This window comes from Doryrhamphus excisus, chromosome 6, assembly GCF_030265055.1.
Source record: "Doryrhamphus excisus isolate RoL2022-K1 chromosome 6, RoL_Dexc_1.0, whole genome shotgun sequence".
Classification (NCBI taxonomy): domain Eukaryota; kingdom Metazoa; phylum Chordata; class Actinopteri; order Syngnathiformes; family Syngnathidae; genus Doryrhamphus; species Doryrhamphus excisus.
The window spans coordinates 21293123-21315991 of NC_080471.1; the positions used below are offsets into that span (position 1 = coordinate 21293123).

General features: G+C 37.7%; 1 protein-coding gene across 5 annotated transcripts in view; it reads right to left on the reverse strand.

Annotated features, from left to right (window-relative positions):
* banp (BTG3 associated nuclear protein) overlaps positions 1-22720 on the reverse strand; it is a 33530-nt gene extending 10810 nt beyond the window's left edge. The window contains exons 1-11 of one of the 5 annotated variants that reach the window (XM_058075664.1): positions 22575-22720; positions 21080-21158; positions 20874-20983; positions 20570-20769; positions 20290-20370; positions 19833-20005; positions 18761-19000; positions 17708-17866; positions 14386-14507; positions 12372-12443; positions 8944-8988 (exon numbers count right to left, since the gene is read on the reverse strand). In XM_058075664.1, coding sequence (XP_057931647.1) covers positions 8944-8988; positions 12372-12443; positions 14386-14507; positions 17708-17866; positions 18761-19000; positions 19833-20005; positions 20290-20370; positions 20570-20769; positions 20874-20983; positions 21080-21149 — 1272 coding nt within the window. In that variant the 5' untranslated portion in view covers positions 21150-21158; positions 22575-22720. The other 4 variants (XM_058075661.1, XM_058075665.1, XM_058075663.1 and 1 more) reach the window with 4 other exon arrangements.
* Between the last annotated feature and the right edge of the window lie 149 nt (positions 22721-22869).

Genomic DNA, 22869 nt, shown 5'->3' on the forward strand with positions numbered 1-22869 from the left:
TATAGTTACGGTAAATTTCATAATTTAAGATGATGGCTGTTTGATGATTTGAATAGTATCATTTGATGCAGTCTGATCATTTAAAGTCACTGCTAATGGATTATGTCATACAACTTAATGTAAAAAAAAAAAATCCAAAATATTCCTATAAAAAAGGTAGGTCTGTGGCAGAAAACCCAACACTAGGCCGGTTGTGCCATGGTTTGGCCCACTTTACACCTAAAGCATAATTTGTGTGCATCTTATATACTGTATGTGTCATTTCATTCATGCTATTGCTACACTAGCAATGCACAATAGAAATAATCAAATGACCTAAAAAAGGACAAAGTGGGGAAAACTGCAGTGATATCAGATTGTCCGGCCTTTGCTGACATTGGTTGGTAGGAGGGAATCGGGCCCAAAATCAGATTGAATCTTTATATGTGTACTGGATGGACATTAAATCAAATCAGTGGGGGATAATTATGGTAATGGTTTTATTTCATTTGAACATTCAAATTCCAATTGAATGCATCATATAATCAGTTCACAGATCCACATGTCCAAAAAGAGTAGGAAGAAGCAAAGCTTATTCAATCCTACCCCTCCATCTGGTACTTTTACAATCAGGAACTGTTACATTTGTTCACTTCCTGCTTTCTTAATATAGTTTTTATAATTTTTATATTTTTTATATTTTTCATATTTTTCATATTTTTCATATTTTTCATATTTTTCTTTTTTTCTTTTTTATATATTTTTTTTATTATTTTTTTAAATTTATTATTTATTTACTTTGTATTTATTTATTATTTACTTTGTATTTATTTATTATTTACTTTGTATTTATTATTTATTATTTATTATTTTTTATTTTTTATTTGTTAATATTATTTATTATTATTATTATTATTATTATTATTATTATTATTAATTATTTTTATTTGTTCACTTCCTGCTTTCCTAATATAGTTTAAGGTTTTTTTTGGGGGGGGGGGGGGTTTATCACGTACCGAAGTACGAGGTGATATGACCATACAATGACATAATGGGTACCATAGTAACCATGAATTATAATTTTGTAGATTACAAAAATTCCAAAATACATTCAAACTTGTACACCCAATTATTGTTTTTGAAAAAACAACTCGAAAGCCCTTTCCTGTCTTATGTGAGACAACTTTGAATAAATGCAAAATCAATGCTGTGGGTTTTATATGGGTCTATTTCTGCAGAATCTCTGTGTGAAAGAGACCAATAACATTTTTGCAAAGTGCCACATTTTCTAATGGATGCCTTTTTTTTTTAAAGATCAAACATTTTGGCAACCAACCTGTGCTGATGTTGAGTCACACTGAAATGAGTCGGAAACATCTGGTCCTTCTTACTCACACAGCCTGTGACCCCTAAGTTTCTTCCCAAACAGACAAAAGCAAACAGGCAGAATTGTACCGGCCGATGTATGATACACATGCAAACAGAACATAGGGCTCCTTGAGCCGTAACTCTGTATCTCCATGCTGAGATGCCACAAGGACACAAAACAGACATCTACTCCTTTGAAACAGGATCCATCCTTAGGCCTCCCTGCTTATGTGCATCCCCTTTACGCTAAAATGGGCCATAAAGCATGCTCTTTGTAGCTTTGCATCTTATTTCATTTTTGCCGCATGTGTGAGTGACATGAATCTCAACAGCGACCGACCCACTAGCAGGATCTCAACAAAGAAAAAATGAAAAACATGAGCCAGCGGTTTCATTCCTGCACAAATGAAACCCTAAATCTGTAAGGTCATTCGGACTTTTCAGCAAGTATAGTGATGGAATTGTCTCTCAGAGTGGAAATCACCACCACACCAATGTGCAGGTCCCGGTAGGCTTCAGCCAGGACCAAACTCTTTTCTGTTTAATCTCTGACCTACTTCCCACACTGACCCAAACAGTGATGCTTGGGAGGATCCAGCAGATGCACGACAACATGTGCTGTGAAATGATGGAAGAGGTTCAACAAGGAGGAGGTGAGGGCTCGGGCTTGTGTGTCCTCCTGATATTCACTTCATAAAATTCCCTTTTCGAGGGGGCCGTACAGGTCAATTGCTGACAAGAATACAGGCAAATTTACAAGCTCTGTGAATTTAGAAAACTTTTACAAGCAGTCCAGTGACATTTCGTAGCCCCGCAGCGGAACTTCCGATTCCAAATGTGCAAAAGCTGGACAATTTGGTCTAACTGGATCCATCGGGAAATGTGTTTTAAAAAAATATTAAAATATGGTTCAAAAGTCAAACTAAATGTGGAGTTAAACCACCTTGCATGAGATCAATTGCGGTTGATGTTTGCCAAATACAAGGATTTGAACCAGAGTCTTGAACCAGCCATGATGTGCTATACAGATCACTATATTGACAGTTACTATGGTAACCATTGTCATTGTCATATCACCTCGTACTTTGGTACGTGACAAAAAAACATAAATAATGTAAAAATAAAAAAAAATAAAATAAAATAAAAATAATAAAAATTAAAAAATTAAAAAAATTGAAACATTAAAAAAATTAAAAAAAAATAAAAATTGAAAAATTGAAAAATTAAAACATAAAACCAAAAATAAAAATAAAAACTATATTAAGAAAGCAGGAAGTGAGCAAATGTAACAGTTACTGATTGTAAAAGTACCAGATGGAGGGGTAGGATTTAATAAGCTTTGCTTCTTCCTACTCCTTTTGGACATGTGGAACTGTGAACTGATTATGTGATGCATTCAATTGTAATCCGATGCATGTTCAAATGAAATAAAACCATTACCATTACATACAGTACACATTTTCAAAGCAACCACAATCCTAAAGATGTGTCCTTATCGTGCCTGCCAGCACCTCCAAACAAAACTAATTTTGTTTCACTCCGGAGATTCTCCTGTAGGCGATTTGACGGGGACAATCTTGTATTAATTGCATCTTATTACATTGCATTCATATCCTTGCTTTATTTTTTTGTTATTTAGCCCTTTATTTCCTGCTTTGACAGATTTGAGGAGGACCGTGCATGCCAGAAAAAATGGAAACATGAGAACAAGTCCTTCAAGGTCAATGTGGACACTTCCTAAGCCATTTGAGCTGGAGAAAACGACTTTTTCAATTTTAGGTTGCATCTGGTACAGTGATGTCCCCCCCCCAACCCCCTGCTTTTCACAGCTCAACTGGTCTCAGTATTTAATTATGAATGGCACAATGCATCTCTTCCAGACAGTTTCTCCTTTTGGCTTTCCTCTCCACGTCTTTCCCCCTCCTCTACTCCTGGCTCCCCTTTCATGTTCCAATTCCCCATTTGGTCTGCATCAATGCAGCACAGTCAAAAAAGGGAGACGAATACTCGATAAGAAGCTACAACAGACAGGAAGTGCAGTAAAAGACTATATTATAGTTTCATTGGTCTGCTTTCCTTTTCCCATATCTTTGGTTTTAAGGGGAGAACTCTTTGGATCCAATTTTGCGGCTCCAACAAAAGCTTCAATAGCATTAAATGACAAAGACTTTGATGTAAATCTCCCTAGATTGCGGAGTAAAGGCTATTTGAGCGTCTAGAAACTGAACAGTAGCTACAGTAAATCGCAGCTTCCACCACAAACAACACTGTTCAGTTCGGTACTCCTTTCTGTTGGTGTGTCAAACTCAATCTGACAAGGGGGGGCGAAAATCAAAGCAGACTTTAGATTGCCGGCTGAATGGGAGCCCCCCCTAACTCTATATCTTTCGTGTTATTACTATAGAATTGTGATATTTTCTACACTTTGAAGTTATGAAAGGAAAACTGCACTTTTGGGGGAATTTTCATCATCCACAATTGTTATGTGAGACTAGAACACACCTTTGCCTTGAGTCACCAATTTCTCAGAAAAAAAAGTCAATTTACTTGCAGAGACGATAATATTGTAGGAGCTAACGCAGAGGAACTAATTTATTGTCATAGAGACATCAAAGGTGGTAAAGCCATTTCATTTTAAGTGTTTTCCAGCATCCTTTGCTGTAGTTAAGATGATCACTTTTCACTGTTATGCTTCATTAAGGTGTTATTTTGTACACATAAGGTGTAGTAGTTTTTAGAAGAAAAAGAATAGTTGTGCAATTTGTGCCTGCTACGAAATCCTCAACAAACAATGATGGCCGTGCTTGTGGTTGAAGGCAACGTAGTTGCAGATGCAATTGTAATACATTTACTAATAATGATGTGCTTTATATATCACTATATTGACTATGGTACCCATTATGTCATTGGATGGTCATATCACCTCCTACTTCGGTACGAGGTACATTATAAAAAAAAAAAAAACTTAAACTTGAAAAAAAAAATGTAATAAAAATAAAAATAAAAATAAAAATAAAAATAAAAATAAAAATAAAAATAAAAATAAAAATAAAAATAAAAATAAAAATAAAAATAAAAATAAAAATAAAAAATAAAAATAAAAATAAAAATAAAAATAAAAATAAAAATACAAATAAAAATAAAAATAAAAATACAAATAAAAATAAAAATAAAAATAAAAATAAAAATAAAAATAAAAATAAAAATAAAAAATGTAAAAATAAAAATAAAAACTATATTAAGAAAGCAGGAAGTGAACAAATGTAACAGTTACTGATTGTAAAAGTACCAGATGGAGGGGTAGGATTTAATAAGCTTTGCTTCTTCCTACTCCTTTTGGACATGTGGAACTGTGAACTGATTATTTGATGCATTCAATTGTAATCTGATGCATGTTCAAATGAAATAAAACCATTACCTAATGTAAGCTATTAATTATGACGCCATTATTTTATTACCACTACTTGAAGGCTGGAAGTTTAATATGCTAACCCAGCGAGCTTTCATTGAATATTACTGTTCACAAGCTCAAGTTCGGTGACAAAAGTTTTTTCGCCAACTTAGCTGATGTTTCCAGTTGTCACCTTGACATGTTTAGTTCGGGGGGGGTGCTGGTTTGTTGTTTGTAAGGACAAACCATACAGGAGATATGTCATGTTACACATATCGGTAACGGAAATTGAGACAATATCGTGCTACAAAACAACTGTGGTGATGGTGTGGCTATTTTACCAAATTAACCCAGAATCAGAATCTCCGATGACGATTTCTAAACACCTGACAAAGCTTGGGGGTGGACGGCGTAATTTAGAACAGGTGTAACCATGGATACAGTATAACAGATGAGCAGAAGATACACGGAAATGAGGGGGAGAAGAACACCACCCCAGGGAAAGCAACAGTGGAAAACGAACTCACTGTGATGAATTGTGTGGGCTATCTTATAAAACATAGCCCCCACACTCTTTTTGTTAGAATACAAAAACAGTGACATCATACATGTGATTCTCGATGAAGGCCTCTGTGTAAACAAAGAAAGGGGACATTTCCGAGAGTCCAAGGGATTTAGTTTTATTACCACTGTTTTTGCTGAAGGTTTTTTTTTTTTTTTTAATCTGGTCCAAAACACACTCGCACAAACCTTGATAAGGATAGCACTATATGGAAAAATATCTTCTACGTGTAATTTATTTACTTGTACAGGTGATTTCCCTTACTGCTCTTCATAGACTTTCTGGGATTCTGATTTAAGAGATAACCTGGGATCAGTGAATTACCATAATATTTGTGTTTAAAGCCCAATGTGCAACAAGATACTACAGAAAAAAAAATCCCCATCAGTTTGTTTTGGAACTGCTTATCATTTTACAAACACAAACAACAGATTTTTTTTTTAACTCCCTAACTTTCCCAAGAGAGTGATAGTCTTTTGCAGTTTCTAGTTCTCACATCCGAGGATCCATTGCAAGAGCCAAAACTTTCACACAATGCATATACAGAAAACCTGAAAATGTGCATCGACTAATGCTAAATGATGAGCAAAGTGATGGAAAAATCACAATTGCAAAATCACGATTGCAGATTGAAAGAGACTGAGAGGAATCTAACACTTCAACTCGACATGCAGATCAATTGAGGACATGAGTATGTTTGCTTTCGAGACACAGACGAAAGGAAGGACGCTTGTTGAGAACCTCAATCACTTCAAAACAAAGGCAGCCAATGAAAAAACACCCAAAAAATCTCTCATAACAAATACGTCCACAGAAATGGAATTGTATGGATGATTGAGATCTTAATCAACTGAATAAAGAACCACGCAGCTGAAAGGAGTGAGGTTCCAGATGCAGATCCAGGATGCCGCTTGCGATCCCAATGCATGACATCATACGATGCCGATGTAAAGGGTGATTATTTGCTTTCACGTATAAAGTCAGGTGTTCTTTCTTTATCACAAAGTTTTACAATCACAATAGCTGCTGCACTGACCAAAAACAAGTCAAATTAATAGACTGTTGCTTGCATTACAGCTTCTACTGGCAAAGTAGTGGTGAAATAATCTTAATTCTAATCTTAATAATAAAACAAAAGTCTGAATTATCAGTAGCAAAGACATGACAAAGTATCAAATGCCTTTAAGAGACAAAGTCTACATTTTTTGTGTGTAAAAACATCACAATTGCCGTTTTCCTTTGTTAAGAAATCAATAAATTAAAACTAAAAGTGCAAACTGGGGTGCATTAAGTACATTAAATGCATGTGAACTAATTTTGCTTTGTAACTACTGGAGAAAAAAAAAGTTTGCAAAGGCTAAATGCATAAAAGCATCTGTCAGTACGCGGACAGAATAAACACATTTATAACGGCAAGGCAATCAGTGTGAGAGTTTTCTTCCTAAAATCCTTGCCTCGAAAATGGGTAGAAATCATATTGCGGGATGGAGGGGGGATTCTTACGCAGGTTGCAATAGTTATGCACAGTCCAACTCCACTTTGATCAAGACCTGCTTGACTCTCAAATCAAACTCAACAGGTGATTAGCATTCCATTTTTTTTCTAATGAACATAAAAATGTCTTTTGCAAAGTTTTGAGGAAATCCATTGAGATTTAGGGGTGCCACCTCACAAATAAACCTTTGTAAAATTTCAGAAAATGTGCAATTTCTAGTCTAATTGCCAAAAAGTTGACCTGGAAATGTTGAGTACAATGAACTTCTATACAGCATCATTTTCTATAGGGTTATCAAAGGGGGCCCAGACCAAAGAATAAGTGGGGACTGCTAGTCTGAAAGGAACTAGTTGATGAGGTCAGCATCTTAGGAGAGCTGGTGGGTTGTGTTGCACAGTGCCAAAAATAATAATAATAAAAATAATAAATTAAGTGTATATCAGATTATGTAGGACTACAGTACCACTCTCAATAAATATGAGGCATCAGTAATACTGTCTACTCTATATTACTGTTGTTGATGTTATGCCTGCTCAGCTATTAGCTAACTGTCATTAGCAAACTGTAGCTAGCTAATGTTAGCTACAGTAGAGGCAATGAGCACTAAATACCTATAAATATGACTACAAATCATTCAAATTACAAAGGCAAAACCGCAAATTTGCTAGCAATATGTAATAGGAGTATAAATACCAACAAAAACATGAAGATCACCCCAGTTCTTGAGCTGCAGTCTTTGCTGACCTCAAATCTCCATGGCGACCAGGGTTCAATTCCACCCTCGGCTATCTATGTGTGGAGTTTGCATGTTCTACCTGTGCATGCGTGGGTTTTCTCCGGGTACTCCGGTTTCCTCCCACATTCCAAAAACATGCTAGGTTAATTGGCGACACCAAATTGTCCATAGGTATGAATGTGAGTGTGAATGGTTGTTTGTCTATATGTGCCCTGTGATTGGCTGGCTGACCAGTCCAGGGTGTACCCCGCCTCTCGCCCGAAGACAGCTGGGATAGGCTCCAGCACCCCCCACGACCCTCGTGAGGAAAAGCGGTAGAAAATTAATGAATTGATGAATGAAATCTCCATGGCGACCATTGAACTGTTCACCAATTTATTCCACAAAAACAGATGTATGGTGGCACCCCTAAATAATCATTTATTGGAAAATATTTTTATATGTGTTGTTTCTACATATATTGGAACACTTAATACCCAGCCATATCAAAATTCAATAATTGTGTTTTTTGATGCACCCTACTATATAGTATAAGACAGGGTTTGGACCAATCAGCACCTATAAAGATAGGGATACGTGGCATGTGGTAAATAATGCCTCATTACAGTACGATTAAACCTACAATTCAACACATCTATGACGTATGCCGGTGCCTGATCTACTGAGCACAGTACAGATTATCTATCGAGATAGACCACTGCAGAATTTTGACCATGAGAGCCATGCAAGAGGCCATTAAATCTTGGTGCACTTCCAGGTATTTCCTACTACATGAATAATAGCCCACTCCAGAGTCGCAACGTCACCGTCTGTCCATGCGTAAACTATTATATCATCCTCTATGAAACAGGAAGTAGCCTATCAACACAAATGCGCATCTAAGTTCGGCCTTGATGGAGGTCTACACTATGCAGTGTTATTAAGATGTGTGCCCAGCCCTGCTCTATTTGTTACTAACCCTACACTTCCTGTTTTTGTATGTACAATGACCAACTCTTAAACTTCCTCTGATCCCCATTTACCATTTTTCCGGACTATAAGTCACACTTTTTTCATCAGTTGGTTGTTCCAATACTATATTCCAGAGCGACTTATGAATGAAAAAAACTGTTGCATAAACACTGGACACCTTTTCTGTTCATGTTTATTTTTGTGTATCTGAATAACCATTGTGTTAGTATATCTTACACCTATTCAGCATGTTTTCTATTCTTTTATTGTTAGAACTTGCCTTCCAAGAGGACGTAATGTCTGTTTAGGTCAAGTAGTTTTGAAAATAAATTACCCGCAAAAAAATGCGACTTATGTATGTTTTTTTCTACCTAATTATGCATTTCTGGCCTTGTGTGACTTACACTCCGGAGCGACTTATAGTCCAGAAAATACAGTGATTCTCTTAAAAAGGTTCTTACCTGTCCATCTTGACCGACATGCACCTGGTGGATCTGGAGGTTCCCCTGAAAAAAAAAAAAGAAAAAAGGTGTGTTAAGTGTATGAGCCCTCAAGACCTCCACTAAGGGAACAAAATGTGATAAAACCCATGTGAAGAACTTTGAAAGAGACATAAACAGCTGAGCATGTTTAATGGGGTTTCCCCAGCTGAATCTCAAGTGCTGCTGATGAATCATTTAAACCAGGGGTCTCAAACGCAATTTATTTGGGCCGCATCAGGTTTTCAAAAAAAAAAACAAAAAAACACATTTATTAAAAACAGAAAAATGAATAAACTTTGCTTTGGTTTCGATTTTCTACAAGAAAAGCTCTGATAAAACATTCCACTGTTCTCAAATATCTTACTTTTTATTTTTCAACACAAAATAAGATGAAAAATAAATTAACAAATCAAGAATAAAGAAAATCAATCTATCAGTAATAAATAAATAAATAAAATAATAATAATAATAATAATAATAATAATAATAATAATAATAATAATAATAATAATAATAATAATAATAATAATAATAATAATAATAATAATAATAATAATAACAACTTCAGAAACCACATATAGTTGGTGGGTAGACAAATTATTTTTTTCAGATTAAAATGAACAAAGCATTATTAGAGCCCTGTAGACATGACAAAACACAACTATAGTCACATTTATACTCTATTTACAACATATTGCGCAACTGCAGGGTCTTGAGACACATGCTAACTCGCAAACTAGAGAGCTAGCGACCTAAACGGTAGCCTTCAAGTTATTTCCTTTAAACTTAAATAGCCAAAAACTTACCACTTCCACACGGACAGGGAGGATAACTATTAACAGTTATTTAACCTTTAACATGAACATTAATCAAACGTAATAATTTTTTCTGGGTACATGATACCATACAGCATCCATATCAAACTTGCGCGGCCCGCACTAACATTTAACTTTCATATCAAGGCGGGGGCCTCAAATTAGTGTCCTGCGGGCCAAGCGTGTTTGAGACCCCTGATTTAAACAATAAAAGGCTTCGGATTCTAAAATAATAATAAAAATAAATAAATAAAGTGCGTTTGTACAGTCAATATTTAGTTTTTGTAGTTGTCTTACATGTAATTCTAAAATATCTTCTCCTGAACCCACCATAGTGTATCTCTGGTCTAGTGAATGTATCGTGACACCCCTAATGGATATGGATTGCATGCAGTTGCCGAGGCACTATATTACAAAGACATTGGTGTATATATACTGTATATACAGTACCGATGTCTTTGTATATACATGAATTATTCTGTCATGGCTGGATAGAACACAGTGAAACAAAGACAGAAAGCCCTTTGCAATACATCAATCTAGCTGCAAATGCAATGGCCATCATAAAAGCACACCACACCAACAAAGACATAAACAGGACAGGAGATCATATGCGCCGTATTTAAACATGTCCCAAATTTCAGTTTTGGCTTGCTAATTGAATTTCATGTGTTTGTAGCAGTCTGACATGTCATATCACCGGAGAAGAGTATAATCTCTCAATCAGATCCTTTCCTTTTCAAGCAAGCTCGGATGCATTGTCTTGGTGGAAAGGAGTCTGTTCTGGATGAAAACATATTCTTGGTGAGTGGCAGTTGGGAGAAGTGGGATTTTGTTGCTAAGCTTTGAACTCTCAAAAACAAACATCGTCATGACATAAGAAGGAGGCGAGGAGAGAAGAAAATCTGACTTCAGACAGGAAAGACTTTAAAGCTTTTTTGCCTTCAACTACCCCCGGTCTCTCGACCTCAGCTTCTTCCCCCACAGTGAAAAAGTTGGAGATTCGAAGTCGGAAATGTAAAAAACACGTGGTCAAAGTGTCAATGGCTCTTGCATGAATGCATGTGAAATGTAATGCGATTACATTTTTATGTTTACATAGACTGGCGCCTTGAAATAAATCCCCCCCCCCCAAAATACCTGACAAAGTCATCTACAGTGATGCTAATGTAGAAATGACTCCTCAGCTGTCAGTGGGCCTTGAATTTTAATTTCAGCTGGCAGGTCGGCGCTGTGAGCGCATGCGGTGCCCCCCTAGTGGGGAGACACGAGACATCTGGGATTTACATGAAAACAAAAGTCATAACTCCGTGACTAAGTAGGCGGGTATACAAACATGAAGGCATTGAAAGAGCAACATCTGTTTTTGTTCAAACTGACTAATGACTTTAATAGTCAGCTATTATTTAAGTGCTTGACTCAGTTGTCATATCCTAACAGAAGGCACTTAATTACAGTAGATGCAATTTTATAACTCGCTAAACTATCACTTGTCACACAAAAATAAAAGCTACAGCTAAAATGACACGCTAGCAACAAGGGTAGTAATGGTGTACCGTATCATATGGTGTATGTTTTCTAATTACACTTTTCCTTTTTCTTTCGGCTGATTACGGAGTCGCCACAGCGGCTCTTTTTGATCCGCATAACTGGAAAAACAAAAAAAAATGTGGCTGCATGGACAGTTGGAATATTACAACTGACAGCAATAAGTGAATCTTCGCAAAGTGGGATTTAATTTTAATAAATGTAATATTTTTGTAGATTATTCTTTGTTTACACCGCATTGCGCAGGCTAAGGGATATAAACATAGCATGCTACCGAGATAACTAGTTAACCTCCAAATACAAGGATGAAGAGTCTTGAACCAGTCATGATGTGCTATATATATCACTATATTGACACTTACTATAGTACCCATTATGTCATTGGATGCTCATATCACCTCGTATATGGTACGAGGTACATTATTAAAAAAAATAAAATTAAAATAAAAAAAAAACCTTAAACTGTATTATGGAAAGCAGGAAGTGAACAAATGTAACAGTTCATTCATTCATTCATTCATTCATTCATTTTCTACCGCAGGGTACTCCAGGCAGGGTACACCCTGGACTAGTCGCCAGCCAATCCCAGGGCCAAATGTAACAGTTACTGATTGTAAAAGTACCAGATGGAGGGGTAGGATTTAATAAGCTTTGCTTCTTCCTACTCCTTTCGGACATGTGGAACTGTGAACTGATTATGTGATGCACTCAATTGTAATCTGATGCATGTTCAAATGAAATAAAACCATTACCAATGTATTTATTCAAAACCTAAAACAGGAGTAGGGATGCGGGACAAAGTAAGAAACCAAAAACTTAACACTTCCACAGTGATTGGGAGGATAACTTTTTTTTTCCTCCACTATGTCAAGTCAAACATGCCATGACTCCATGCAGTGTGAAGGTATTCTAATCTAATGTCATGTCTCATCTCATCAAATTAAACTTCTGTTGCAGCCAAGGATTCAAGGATTAATGTAACACCCATCTATGCTGCTTATCCTCACTATCCTCCCATCCCCACCCATAAACATGCAGACTTGCCTCACTGTCCTGTGTGATCTGCACTTCCTCTCCTTGAGGCACCTGGGCAATGTGTAACTGGCCCTGTGGAATCTGCGAAAGTCAGAAATAAACAAAAGGCCCATGGTCAGCTTTTATGTGGTCATTAAATTGGACAATATTCAAATCTGTATTATATTGGAAATAATAAAAATACACTGTGATGAAAAAAGGTGGTAAAATGTCTTCATCTTAGCAAAAAGTGGCACAGAATGAGGGGCTATATCTTGTTCGAAATTGATTGCACATATATTAAGTTTGAAACCAGACATGATTGGCAGGCAACCACAGAAAAGTGTCATGTCCTTTAGTCACTGAATTGTTGTGAAACATTCATTCAACATCTAAGTAAGAGCTACGCAACTACAATTGGACAGCCAGTACAAATGATTAAATATCCCGTGTGTAGTGCCAAGGACAAGTAAGGATGTGAGAAAAAAGACACCGATGACAGAGAGACGTTTTGAGAAGGAGATGAGAGAGGCACAGAATATTTTAAAAACATTTTGGTATAAACACTGCATGCCGCATAAAATCATCTTTTTGGGGGTTTTGGTGCATACCACCAAGCTTGACAGAAATTCCAAGGAGAAATTTCCATTTGTAACTCAATACAGCCCACAACATGTGTTTATCTGTCATGGAATGAAAAGCGGCTTTTAATAAAAAAAACAATGTGAACTTCAAAATGACGGGTGCCCTGATCCGATATTTATATTGGGCCGATATCTGCAAAAAAACATGTATTATATTAAATAGACCGGAATCGAAACTCTCTGATATTAGCACTCTGACGCAAGTATCGATTTAAGACTCCACCTGAACACGTCTTTCCGGGCAGTGATCACAACAGCGTGGAGTCAAAGTGATGTCGGCTGTGTGTATTTTTTATTAAAATCGGAAAAAAACATTGCGGCTGAGTACAACACCGTGATGGCACAGAACTGGGGAATTTTAATATGACCAACAGAGTAAACTCCCGGGGGGACGACAAGAAGATAAAACTACACCCCAAGGACTGAAATAAGCAAACAAATCAGCTGCCTACGGATTTCCCACATGGTACATCCGAGGGACGGGAAGTCTACATAAGGCGTTGTGATGCACCCGAACACTGCAACAAAAATCAGTTGGAAAAAAAAAAGGCGAGCGATCTATTTGGCGAGTTGTCATTGAGTAATATTTATTTGATGATCTGAAACCTTTGGTTTATTGAAAGAGGAATCGGATTTGGGTTTCTTTGCGGTCTTCACCTTGCGCGGTAGATAGATCGATTGATCAATCGATCGACTTTCTTTGTCATTGCATAATAACACAGCAGTGAAATTGCCAACGAAATGTCGTAGCCTGGCTCCCGTATAATGATAATAAATAATAATGTGGGGAATAAATAGATGACATCAAATATGAACAATGTACAGCGTAATCAGTAATTTGTACAAATAATTTAAATAATTTAGAATAAATAATAATATTTTAAAGTTTTATGTGAGGCAGGACATCTCGGCGGGTGAAGACAATGCAGCCGAGCCTTTATATTGTTTTGCGTTTTGTTTCCTTACTGTACTGAAAACTAACTGAAACACATCCTTAAAAAATAGTACATACATACGTGTGTGCATACATTTGAACAATACTTAATTGTCACTTAATACTTATTGTGTGATTTTGAATATCAAGAGCTACTCGGGGTGTACAAAAAAAAAAGCACAGAACACTTCCTGTTTGTTTCTGCCCACCCATAATGTGTCATAGTGGTCTGATTACAGCTTTTAACCCTAAAAGCTGCACAAGTCATCCACTTCCAACCCATTCATTTAACATTAGTTACAGCTTAATTGTGTTAGGCAGCCTAATCTCTTTCTGCACACTGGAAAAACCTGCACGGTACCGACATAAAAGCAAAGCGTCCACCATAATCAGAGCCATCCTCTCTCGGGGGGGGAAACCACCAATTCAGAGAAATATCAAGGGATGAACACGCTTGAACACTCACCACTTGAACTTGTCCATCCTCACCGATGTGATGGAACTGGACCTGCTGATTGGCCAACGCGTAGTGCAGTGTCTGCTGGGTGGCTGTTTCGATGTGGGTGGCTTCTTCTGCGAGGCCTCCATCTGATCCAGAGCAGAAACACTTATGTTACAGGGGTGTTTGTGTGCTCAGTGGGGGTCGGTGAAGAATTATGTGGAAGTGATTCAAGCGCACGAGAGTGTGACTCCTTTCACACTCGGATACTGCAAAGAAGGTTCATGTCGGTAACTAAATCAGATACTACAGTATGTACAGTAACTATAATATAAAGTGGCTTGTTATAGTAAATTACTATAATAGTAAACTTGAGTAAGAACCATGCAAAATATTAACACAGACAATCGAAACCTTTGTAAAACGTCTGGCCATCTGCAGACAAGGCTGTGTTTATACTGTTCATGTACATCAGACATAGACAAACACAACAGGGATTCTTGATCTAGTCACCCAAACTCCGGGCCTCAGTCTAAACACTCCACCAAAAGGTCTGACACCCTGCCTGGATCTGTCACATGACCCACTAAAATGCTGCGTGAGCCCAAATATAAAAAAACAGCAGAATGGGCAGCAAATCTTTTTGAGGGCGTACCCCACCTATCAACTTCAGATGTCATTTGGGATAGGCTCCAGCATCTCCGTGACCCTGAACAGTATAAGCGGTATAGAAAATGGATGAATGAATAAAAGATAAAATTACCTGCAGTGCATATTGTTTATTTCAACAGCTGGGTTCTGTTCTGTGTTTCATGCTGTCAGAGGACTGCTCCCATCTTTCATTATTACGGTCATGCACTGATTGAAGTAAATAATCTGTACTATTCAAGTTTGCCAGAAGACGAAGCCTTGCCAGAGAAAGTGTGGAAACTTTCTGTTACGCTTAAATAAATCGTTTTACAAGCAGAATTACCTCTTTTCAGCTCGTCAATAATTGGATTAGTGGGTGAATAATAATCAGCATATTTTGTGCATGCGTCATCATGAAGTACAATACTTGTATTTTGACATAGAGGCATGGCCTCACTATCTACGCCTAGTGTGTGCTCACAGGATATTTTGGTTTCCTCTGCAGTCTTACTTGCCCTCGGTAGAGGTGAGAGGTGATGTTTCACAGGGATTGGAGGACAACATGCATTGTGTGCAGATTGCAACCATCTGCAGCACCAGGCGCTGTATGTGAATTCCCTAAAATAACCCTGTGTGTTACTTAAAAGTATGTAATACATAATGTATGAAAGGTACTTATTTGGAAATACAAAAACTAAGACAAATAACGTGTTTTAATCTTTTGGTGTAATGTAGGCAACAATTACACACATTTGGTTATATTGCAGAACTAAATTTGAAACACTTATATGCTAGGCCTATGTTAAAAAGCCATAGCATTTCAGTATGTGGGATCAAACTATGGAATGGATTGAGTAAGGACCTCAAACAATGCACAACGATGAGCCAATTCAAGAAACAATACAAGCAGTTGATGTCTTGAACCAGTCATGATGTGCTATAAAAATAAAAATAATTTTTTTGTTATTTTAAAAATAAAAATATATATTTTTTTATTTTATATTTATTTATTTGTAATATTTATTTTATTTATATTAAGAAAGCAGGAAGTGAACAAATGTAACCGTCCTGAAACACTTATATGCTAGGACTATGTTAAAAAGCCATAGCATTCCAGTATGTGGAATCAAACAAAAAAAATTAAAAAATTAAAATTAAAATTAAAATTAAAATTAAAATTAAAATTAAAATTAAAATTAAAATTAAAATTAATTTATTTATTAATTATTAATTAATTTAAAAAAATAAAAATATATATATTAGGAAAGCAGGAAGTGAACAAATGTAACAGTTACTGATTGTAAAAGCACCAGATGGAGGGGTAGGATTTAATAAGCTTTGCTTCTTCCTACTCCTTTTGGACATGTGGAACTGTGAACTGATTATGTGATGCATTCAATTGTAATCTGATGCATGTTCAAATTAAATAAAACTATTACCATTACCATATTAATTTAATGGCATCTAACAGTGGCATCTGATGGCCGTGTTACTTCCTTGGCATTGTAAGATACAAGTGCAATTCCAAGTGACATTTTATACACCGGGAATATTTGCTGGAGATGTGTTGTGCATCACAAGTGCCCGTTGCAAAAACAGTTGAGGCAGTTGTGACAATCCAAAAACATAAACGTCATTTTAAGGCAAAAGGGTTGTTGCATCCAAAAGATATTCTACGCGTCGGCTCATGTAGAGATAAGAGACGCAAGTTTGCCAACAAAATGACATGTCTCGTACTGAGCTTGCCACAGGCTACGCCGATTGATGCCGGCGTGTTTGATCGCTCCCTTATCAAACCTGTTTGCCTTCTCTTGCATCTTTGTTTACAAGCTTTGCCTAGCTGTCACTGTCGGCAGCAAGCTCGGTTGCTAGCTAGCTAGCTAGAGGTATCCTCCTAGCTTCTTGTATTTAGACTCCAAATGTGACTTTGTATCACGGTGACATTTTGTTTTTAAAACTAAGAAGAAATGCGGTTAGTTTGGAGCTTGTTTTGGTCCCACGGGGAAGTGGATATCACATTCACGGGGTACATACAAGCATAAATAAATGTACAGTTAATCCAAGTGACCTGTATCGACCGATCTCACACATGCTTGAACGGTATAAGGATTCGGCAGCATAAAATTCCTGATCAGAGCATCCCTTAAGTCCACTGCTACACATAAGATCCCATAATAAGCCATATTAGCCTTTGGGTGCACTTTTACCCATTGACATGACATCTATAATATACACTAGATTAAGACAGCGATCATTTTCAACAGCGCAGGGTGTCCAAACAGGAAACCACATAATCTTTGCATTAGTTTCTAGCTAGCTAGAGGTATCCTAGAGGTATCCTCCTAGCTTCTCGTATTTAGACTCCAAATGTGACTTTGTATCACGGGGACATTTTGTTTTTAAAAATAAGAAGAAATGCAGTTAGTTTGGAGCTTCTTTTGGTCCCACGGGGAAGTGGATATCACATCCACAGGGTACATACAAGCATTTTCCAATAGTAGTCATCATAAATAAATGTACAGTTCATCCAAGTGACCTTTATCGACCGATCTCACACATGCTTGAGCGGTATCAGGATTCGGCAGCATAAAATTCCGGATCAGAGCATCCCTAAAGTCCAGTGCTACACAAAAGATCCCATAATAATTGGGTTCACTTTTACCCATTGACATGACATCATGGTGTCCAAACCAGGAAACCACATAATCTTTGCATTTACCTGAACCTGAAATACGAGGTGTGCGTTTGGAGAAGCTCTTGACCGCCAGACTCTGCCCGCGCTGCTTGCGTCTCCAGGCAGTGCGACACTTTGAGTCGATGCTTTGCTTGATGCGATACCAGTCTGACTCTGAGATGTCAAATTTGTGGAACAAGTGGCCTGCAGAGAGATCACGTCACATTAGAATATCGTTCATGAGAGCAGAAATTAACTCCCTGCAAAAATCCTACAACAAAAAACACCCAAAAGAGGGGCGGAGTAGGAGGGCGTAACCGTTGCTTGAAGGCACACGGCAGCCGGTTGATGGTTGTCTAATGAACTGATCACACGATTTACGCTTAGATTCTACACATATTTATCACTCCGTTAAAGCCTGGGGTTAAAAAAATGACAGGGGGAAAGTGAGGGTTATGTGCTGAAATGTCATATGGGATATAGCTGCTCTTTCACGCCCAATGGGACAAGTACAAACAGGAGTGACAGGTGCTCTTTCATTCCTTCTCTTTTCTGAGCAAATCAAGTGAGTCATTCAATTGACTATGCTCCAATTCCAACAGTGTTGTACCCTCTCGCTAATCTGATATAGACTCTATATGCATGTGAAAAATACAGTGTAGCTACAGGAATCAAAGAGCTCGGCGAATTAAGAATGACTCTTTTTGGATCATTCTTCCAGACATGTGCTTGTCATTTAGAGTCTGGTATGTTATAAAAATGTGTTGCACATTAACGCTTGTGTGCAATGATGAATGCATGTTGTTATATCCCGCCTTGGGAATACAGACTGCAGCCTATTTCTGTGTTCTATTCAATGCCGCTTTGTAATGGCAGGAGATGAAATATGGGAAGTTCTCACAGAGTTCATTTATGGATTCAATAGGGCAAGAGTTAATCCCAGTGTGACTTAAGACTTACGCATATTACTTTGATATAGCGAATCATGCGACGGTCATGTGGAAAAAATGGTGTGCCCTTGGGCCACTGTAAAGTCAGCAAATAGTAGCACCGGCATGTTTTCCAAATACAATTAAATGAGGGGGCATCAAGACTCACAGCGAATGCCATAAATCATGAGTGGATCCAGCTGCTTCTTGCCATGTTTGCCCTGTCCGGACAGATTAGACATGGCCTGGACCTCCCGATGGAAAAGGTAGTCCAGAAGTGTTAGAGCCATTTTTTCTGCTGTGCGGCAGTTTGAGGAAATATGCAGCATGTCAGCTGGCGAGACTGGGCAGCGAACCCGCATCTCTGCGTTAGTCTCATCGCCTAACCATGTGCCTCCGGGGTAATCATCTGAAATCACATAAAGAAACAGTCATTCAAATTAAAGATTTACTGTGTGAACGACTTCAGTCACGCTGGAAAATTGAAATCCATCCACTGCGTTAATAACTAACACCTTACCTGAGCCTGTGGCCTAATTCATGTGATGCAACAGCACCCTCATGTGGTAAAACTGAGAACTAGTCAAATAAAACCTATATGTGATTTCTAACTAAATACTGAAGACCACCCATCATAAGTAAGCAACTAAGTAAAGCTTTGAAATACATCCATTTTCTATACCGCTTATCCTCATTAGAGTCACGGGTATGATGGAGCCTATCCCAGAATGTTCCTCAAAGAGAGACATTAATCAATCTAGTGTTTAATAACATTAAATGAATCCAGACAATCCAGAGTGTCATGGCCCAATCTTAAGGTGAACATCTCCAATCCCTCAAAATGGCGCCACATCCAAAAACCATTATTCACGTGGAGCTGATGTAGCCACATGGGCTCCAGATTATTTTTGGCAAAATGTCGACTAGAACGAGAATAAGTAGTTATAGCCACAAATGCCAGGTAAAACATGGCTGAGTCCAGATATCTTGTCGACTACTTCCCAGCTTCTAGGACATAGAGTCACCTCACAGTGGAAACTTGCTTTGTTGTTAAACAAATCAATATTTCACGATTTTTTTTGGAAGCGCTGCAAGTGATGTGGTCTAAAAAAAAATGAAAAGGACCATCAAGACCAGAAGCAAGGACTATCATGGGATTTTAAAAAAATGTGATACCCAAAGTAGCTAATTCCGGTACATATTTGCATTTCAGTGGGTTTGTCAGAAGTATAAAGTCTTACCCTCGGAGTTAAGTGTGATGAGTGTGACGTTCTGTCCATTTTGCGAGTTGTTGGGATTGCCTCCATTGGACACGGAGTCGCTGGCCTCGGAGCCGCTCTCCTGTTCCTCCTGACTCTCCTCGGGGGCTGGCACCTTCACCAGGATTGTGTTTTGGCGCCTCTTAGCCACTGTGCTGCAAAGAAACACACGTTTGTAGCGTACTGTTGTTTTTAAGTGGTGTACACCTCAACAAGGAACTTTCTCAATGCAAATTGTAAGTCTACTATTAGGTTAATACAAGTGTAATGGTGACTATAGGGATGTTATTTAATGTATACAGGTGCTGCTCTGACTAAAAAATTAAATTCATCTAACGCGGTCTGGGCTGGAACCAATTAACCGCAGTAAAAGAAGGACAAGTGTAACTCGTTTTTCAGCAGCAGACTTGAATGCAACATGAGACCAAAAGCTACTCACTTGCTGAGCAGGTTTTCCAGCGTGGGGTCTTCCTGCTTCATGGGTTCACTGCCCACAATTACATTTGTTTGGGGGACGACACTGAATGGCGAAGCAGAGAGACAAGTGTTAAATCGGTATGTTGGATTTCTATGGACGTTAAGGTGAAATGCTAAAAGTGTGGTCAAGGACACCAGGACAGTAATACAGAAGCAAAACAACCTACCATATTTTTGTCTGCCACGTAGCTTAATATTCCAAATGGAAGGTTTTAGCAACACTAAAGTAACATGATGCTTACCACCGCACTTTGTTCCAAGTCTGAGTGGCCCCTTGAGGTGATCCCGCAACCATAGGAACCTGGATAGGATTCTTCGCATAATGCACTATGTTATCCAGCTTTTGTGTAAGAGCCTTGCAAGTGGTGTCCAGCGCCTGCAGCTTGGACTCAATGCCTTCCAAACGCTGATTGACCGATGTAGTGAATGAGACCATCAGGTTCTGGAAAGAGGGTTGTTCAAATACAAATGTGTGAGCAGCTTGCAAAATGTATGTCAAAAGACAAAGGATTTGAATTGTGGCCATAATAGAAAAGTTATGGACACCTTAATATAAGACACATCCTGGTTGTTGGCAAAGCTCTCCTGACTTGTGCTGAATTTTCTTTTTTTCTTCTGACGATTCTCTTCGTTTTGTCCATGATTGTCCAGCATGTCTGCTATGACCCAAGTAGAAACACACTTCAGGTAAGAACAATGGCTTTTATGGCTTAATTTACTATAAAATGACACAATGCTTTCATCAAGCTTACCTGTACGGCCCTCTGGGCTTAGGTCTTCCACTGTTATTTGCACAATTTCCTCCAGTTCCTCCTCTGACATAGCTCAGATCTAGAATAAATGAAACACCTCCCATTACTACTACTTCTAAGGGTCCACAATAAATACTAATTATGTCATGACAACAAAAATCTGGAAAAAAAAAATTAAACAATGAGGCAAGATTACTCATACTGTGCAGTAGGTGAGTAAATCATGCAGTAAATCTTTTACATGTGACGTGCTGTACATTTGCGTTGCTAACATACCTGTTGTTAACCATGTGGGACCCTCCCATTGCCTCAACCACCTTGCTTGTTACTTCACTAACACTTCGTAAACAATTCATGACGAGAGAATTCGGTGTGAATTCAAGGTTTTACCCATATTACCCAATTTAATAGCTATAATCAAGAGAAAACAAGGCATTTAAGATGTAAATAACACTAAAAAAAATATTTAAAAAAAATACAAAATTAAAATGCTTGTGTGTTGAAATAAATATGGACATGTGGAGGACAGGAAGTGAAAAAAGTTCAGGGATGAGTTTTACCTTGGCGTGTATTACAGTCACAACACATTTATGATTATGTTATTATTATTGTGGCTGTTGTGAAATAATTCAAACCTGTAATAAAGGCCTATTGTTACCAAAATTACATAACATTACTGGCGCATAGTGACCAGTATAGAATATAAAACATACTGTATTTAGACCACAGCGAATTTAAAACATGTCTGTATGTCACCATGTTAAGACTCATAACGGGCTACCTTTGACAGCACAGTCTATCCTGAATGAATAGCATGTTTTATTTCTCTATCCAGAAGTGTTATATATTCATTTAATCAATGTTTATGGTACATAAAGCTAAATTACCTTTCCAAACTATGAGGGGGACAACCAGCGTTTGCAACAAAGTGTTTTGCTTCATGGCGTGGCAGACCTTTTCTTTGTGGCAAATCCAAGACTGAAATAAGTGTTTCTTTTTTAAACTCGCAGCGTTTATGGAAGCTAACAATTAAACTCGGCTTTCTTTAGCAAAACTGTTCCAAAAATACATTGTCCTGCATAGTTGACATGCGAAGGCTAATGCTATGGTGTACTTGGTGTACCTTAGCGATAAAAATTAACATCTTAGGTTATTACTAGCTAACTAGTAATTTCATAGTCCTGAAAAAAGTTAGTGTGGACCAAAAATACTTATTTTGGTTTTAGGAAATCTTATATAAAAAAATGCTAATGTTATCTACCGCTGGCAGACTGATATTATAGCTTGTATGCTAATGTTACAACTGATGCAAAGAGTCGCAGTTAAAGCTAGCTTGGTGGTTAGCATGCTAGTTAGGCCTAAAGGCCACAAAAACATAGCACCTCCGTTTGTAAACCTATAGGAAAAAAATAACGATATAATTTGGTTTACATCAGATTGTTCCCTCCTCTAAGAGCAAAGCAGTCTTTCACGGGCTAAGATCGGCTTATATTACCGTGTGAATGTTGAGTTCTCGTGTTGTTTGTCGAGGTTCCGATAACGACGTCGTTCCTCGCGAGAGATGAGGCACTAATGCCGTTAGTGCGCATGCTCTCTGATGCGTTCAGGGACTCCGGCAAAGGGATCGAGTGCACGATAACCTGCTCCATAATACCAAGTGTCATGCAAAATTCAATAGATTATAAAGGAGGGATTTTTAAGGGATTTGTAACAAATGCGTAATGCACTGGAAGCGATGAAATTGCCTTTTAAAAAGAGCAGTACGTCCAAGATAATTGTAAGATTTTCCC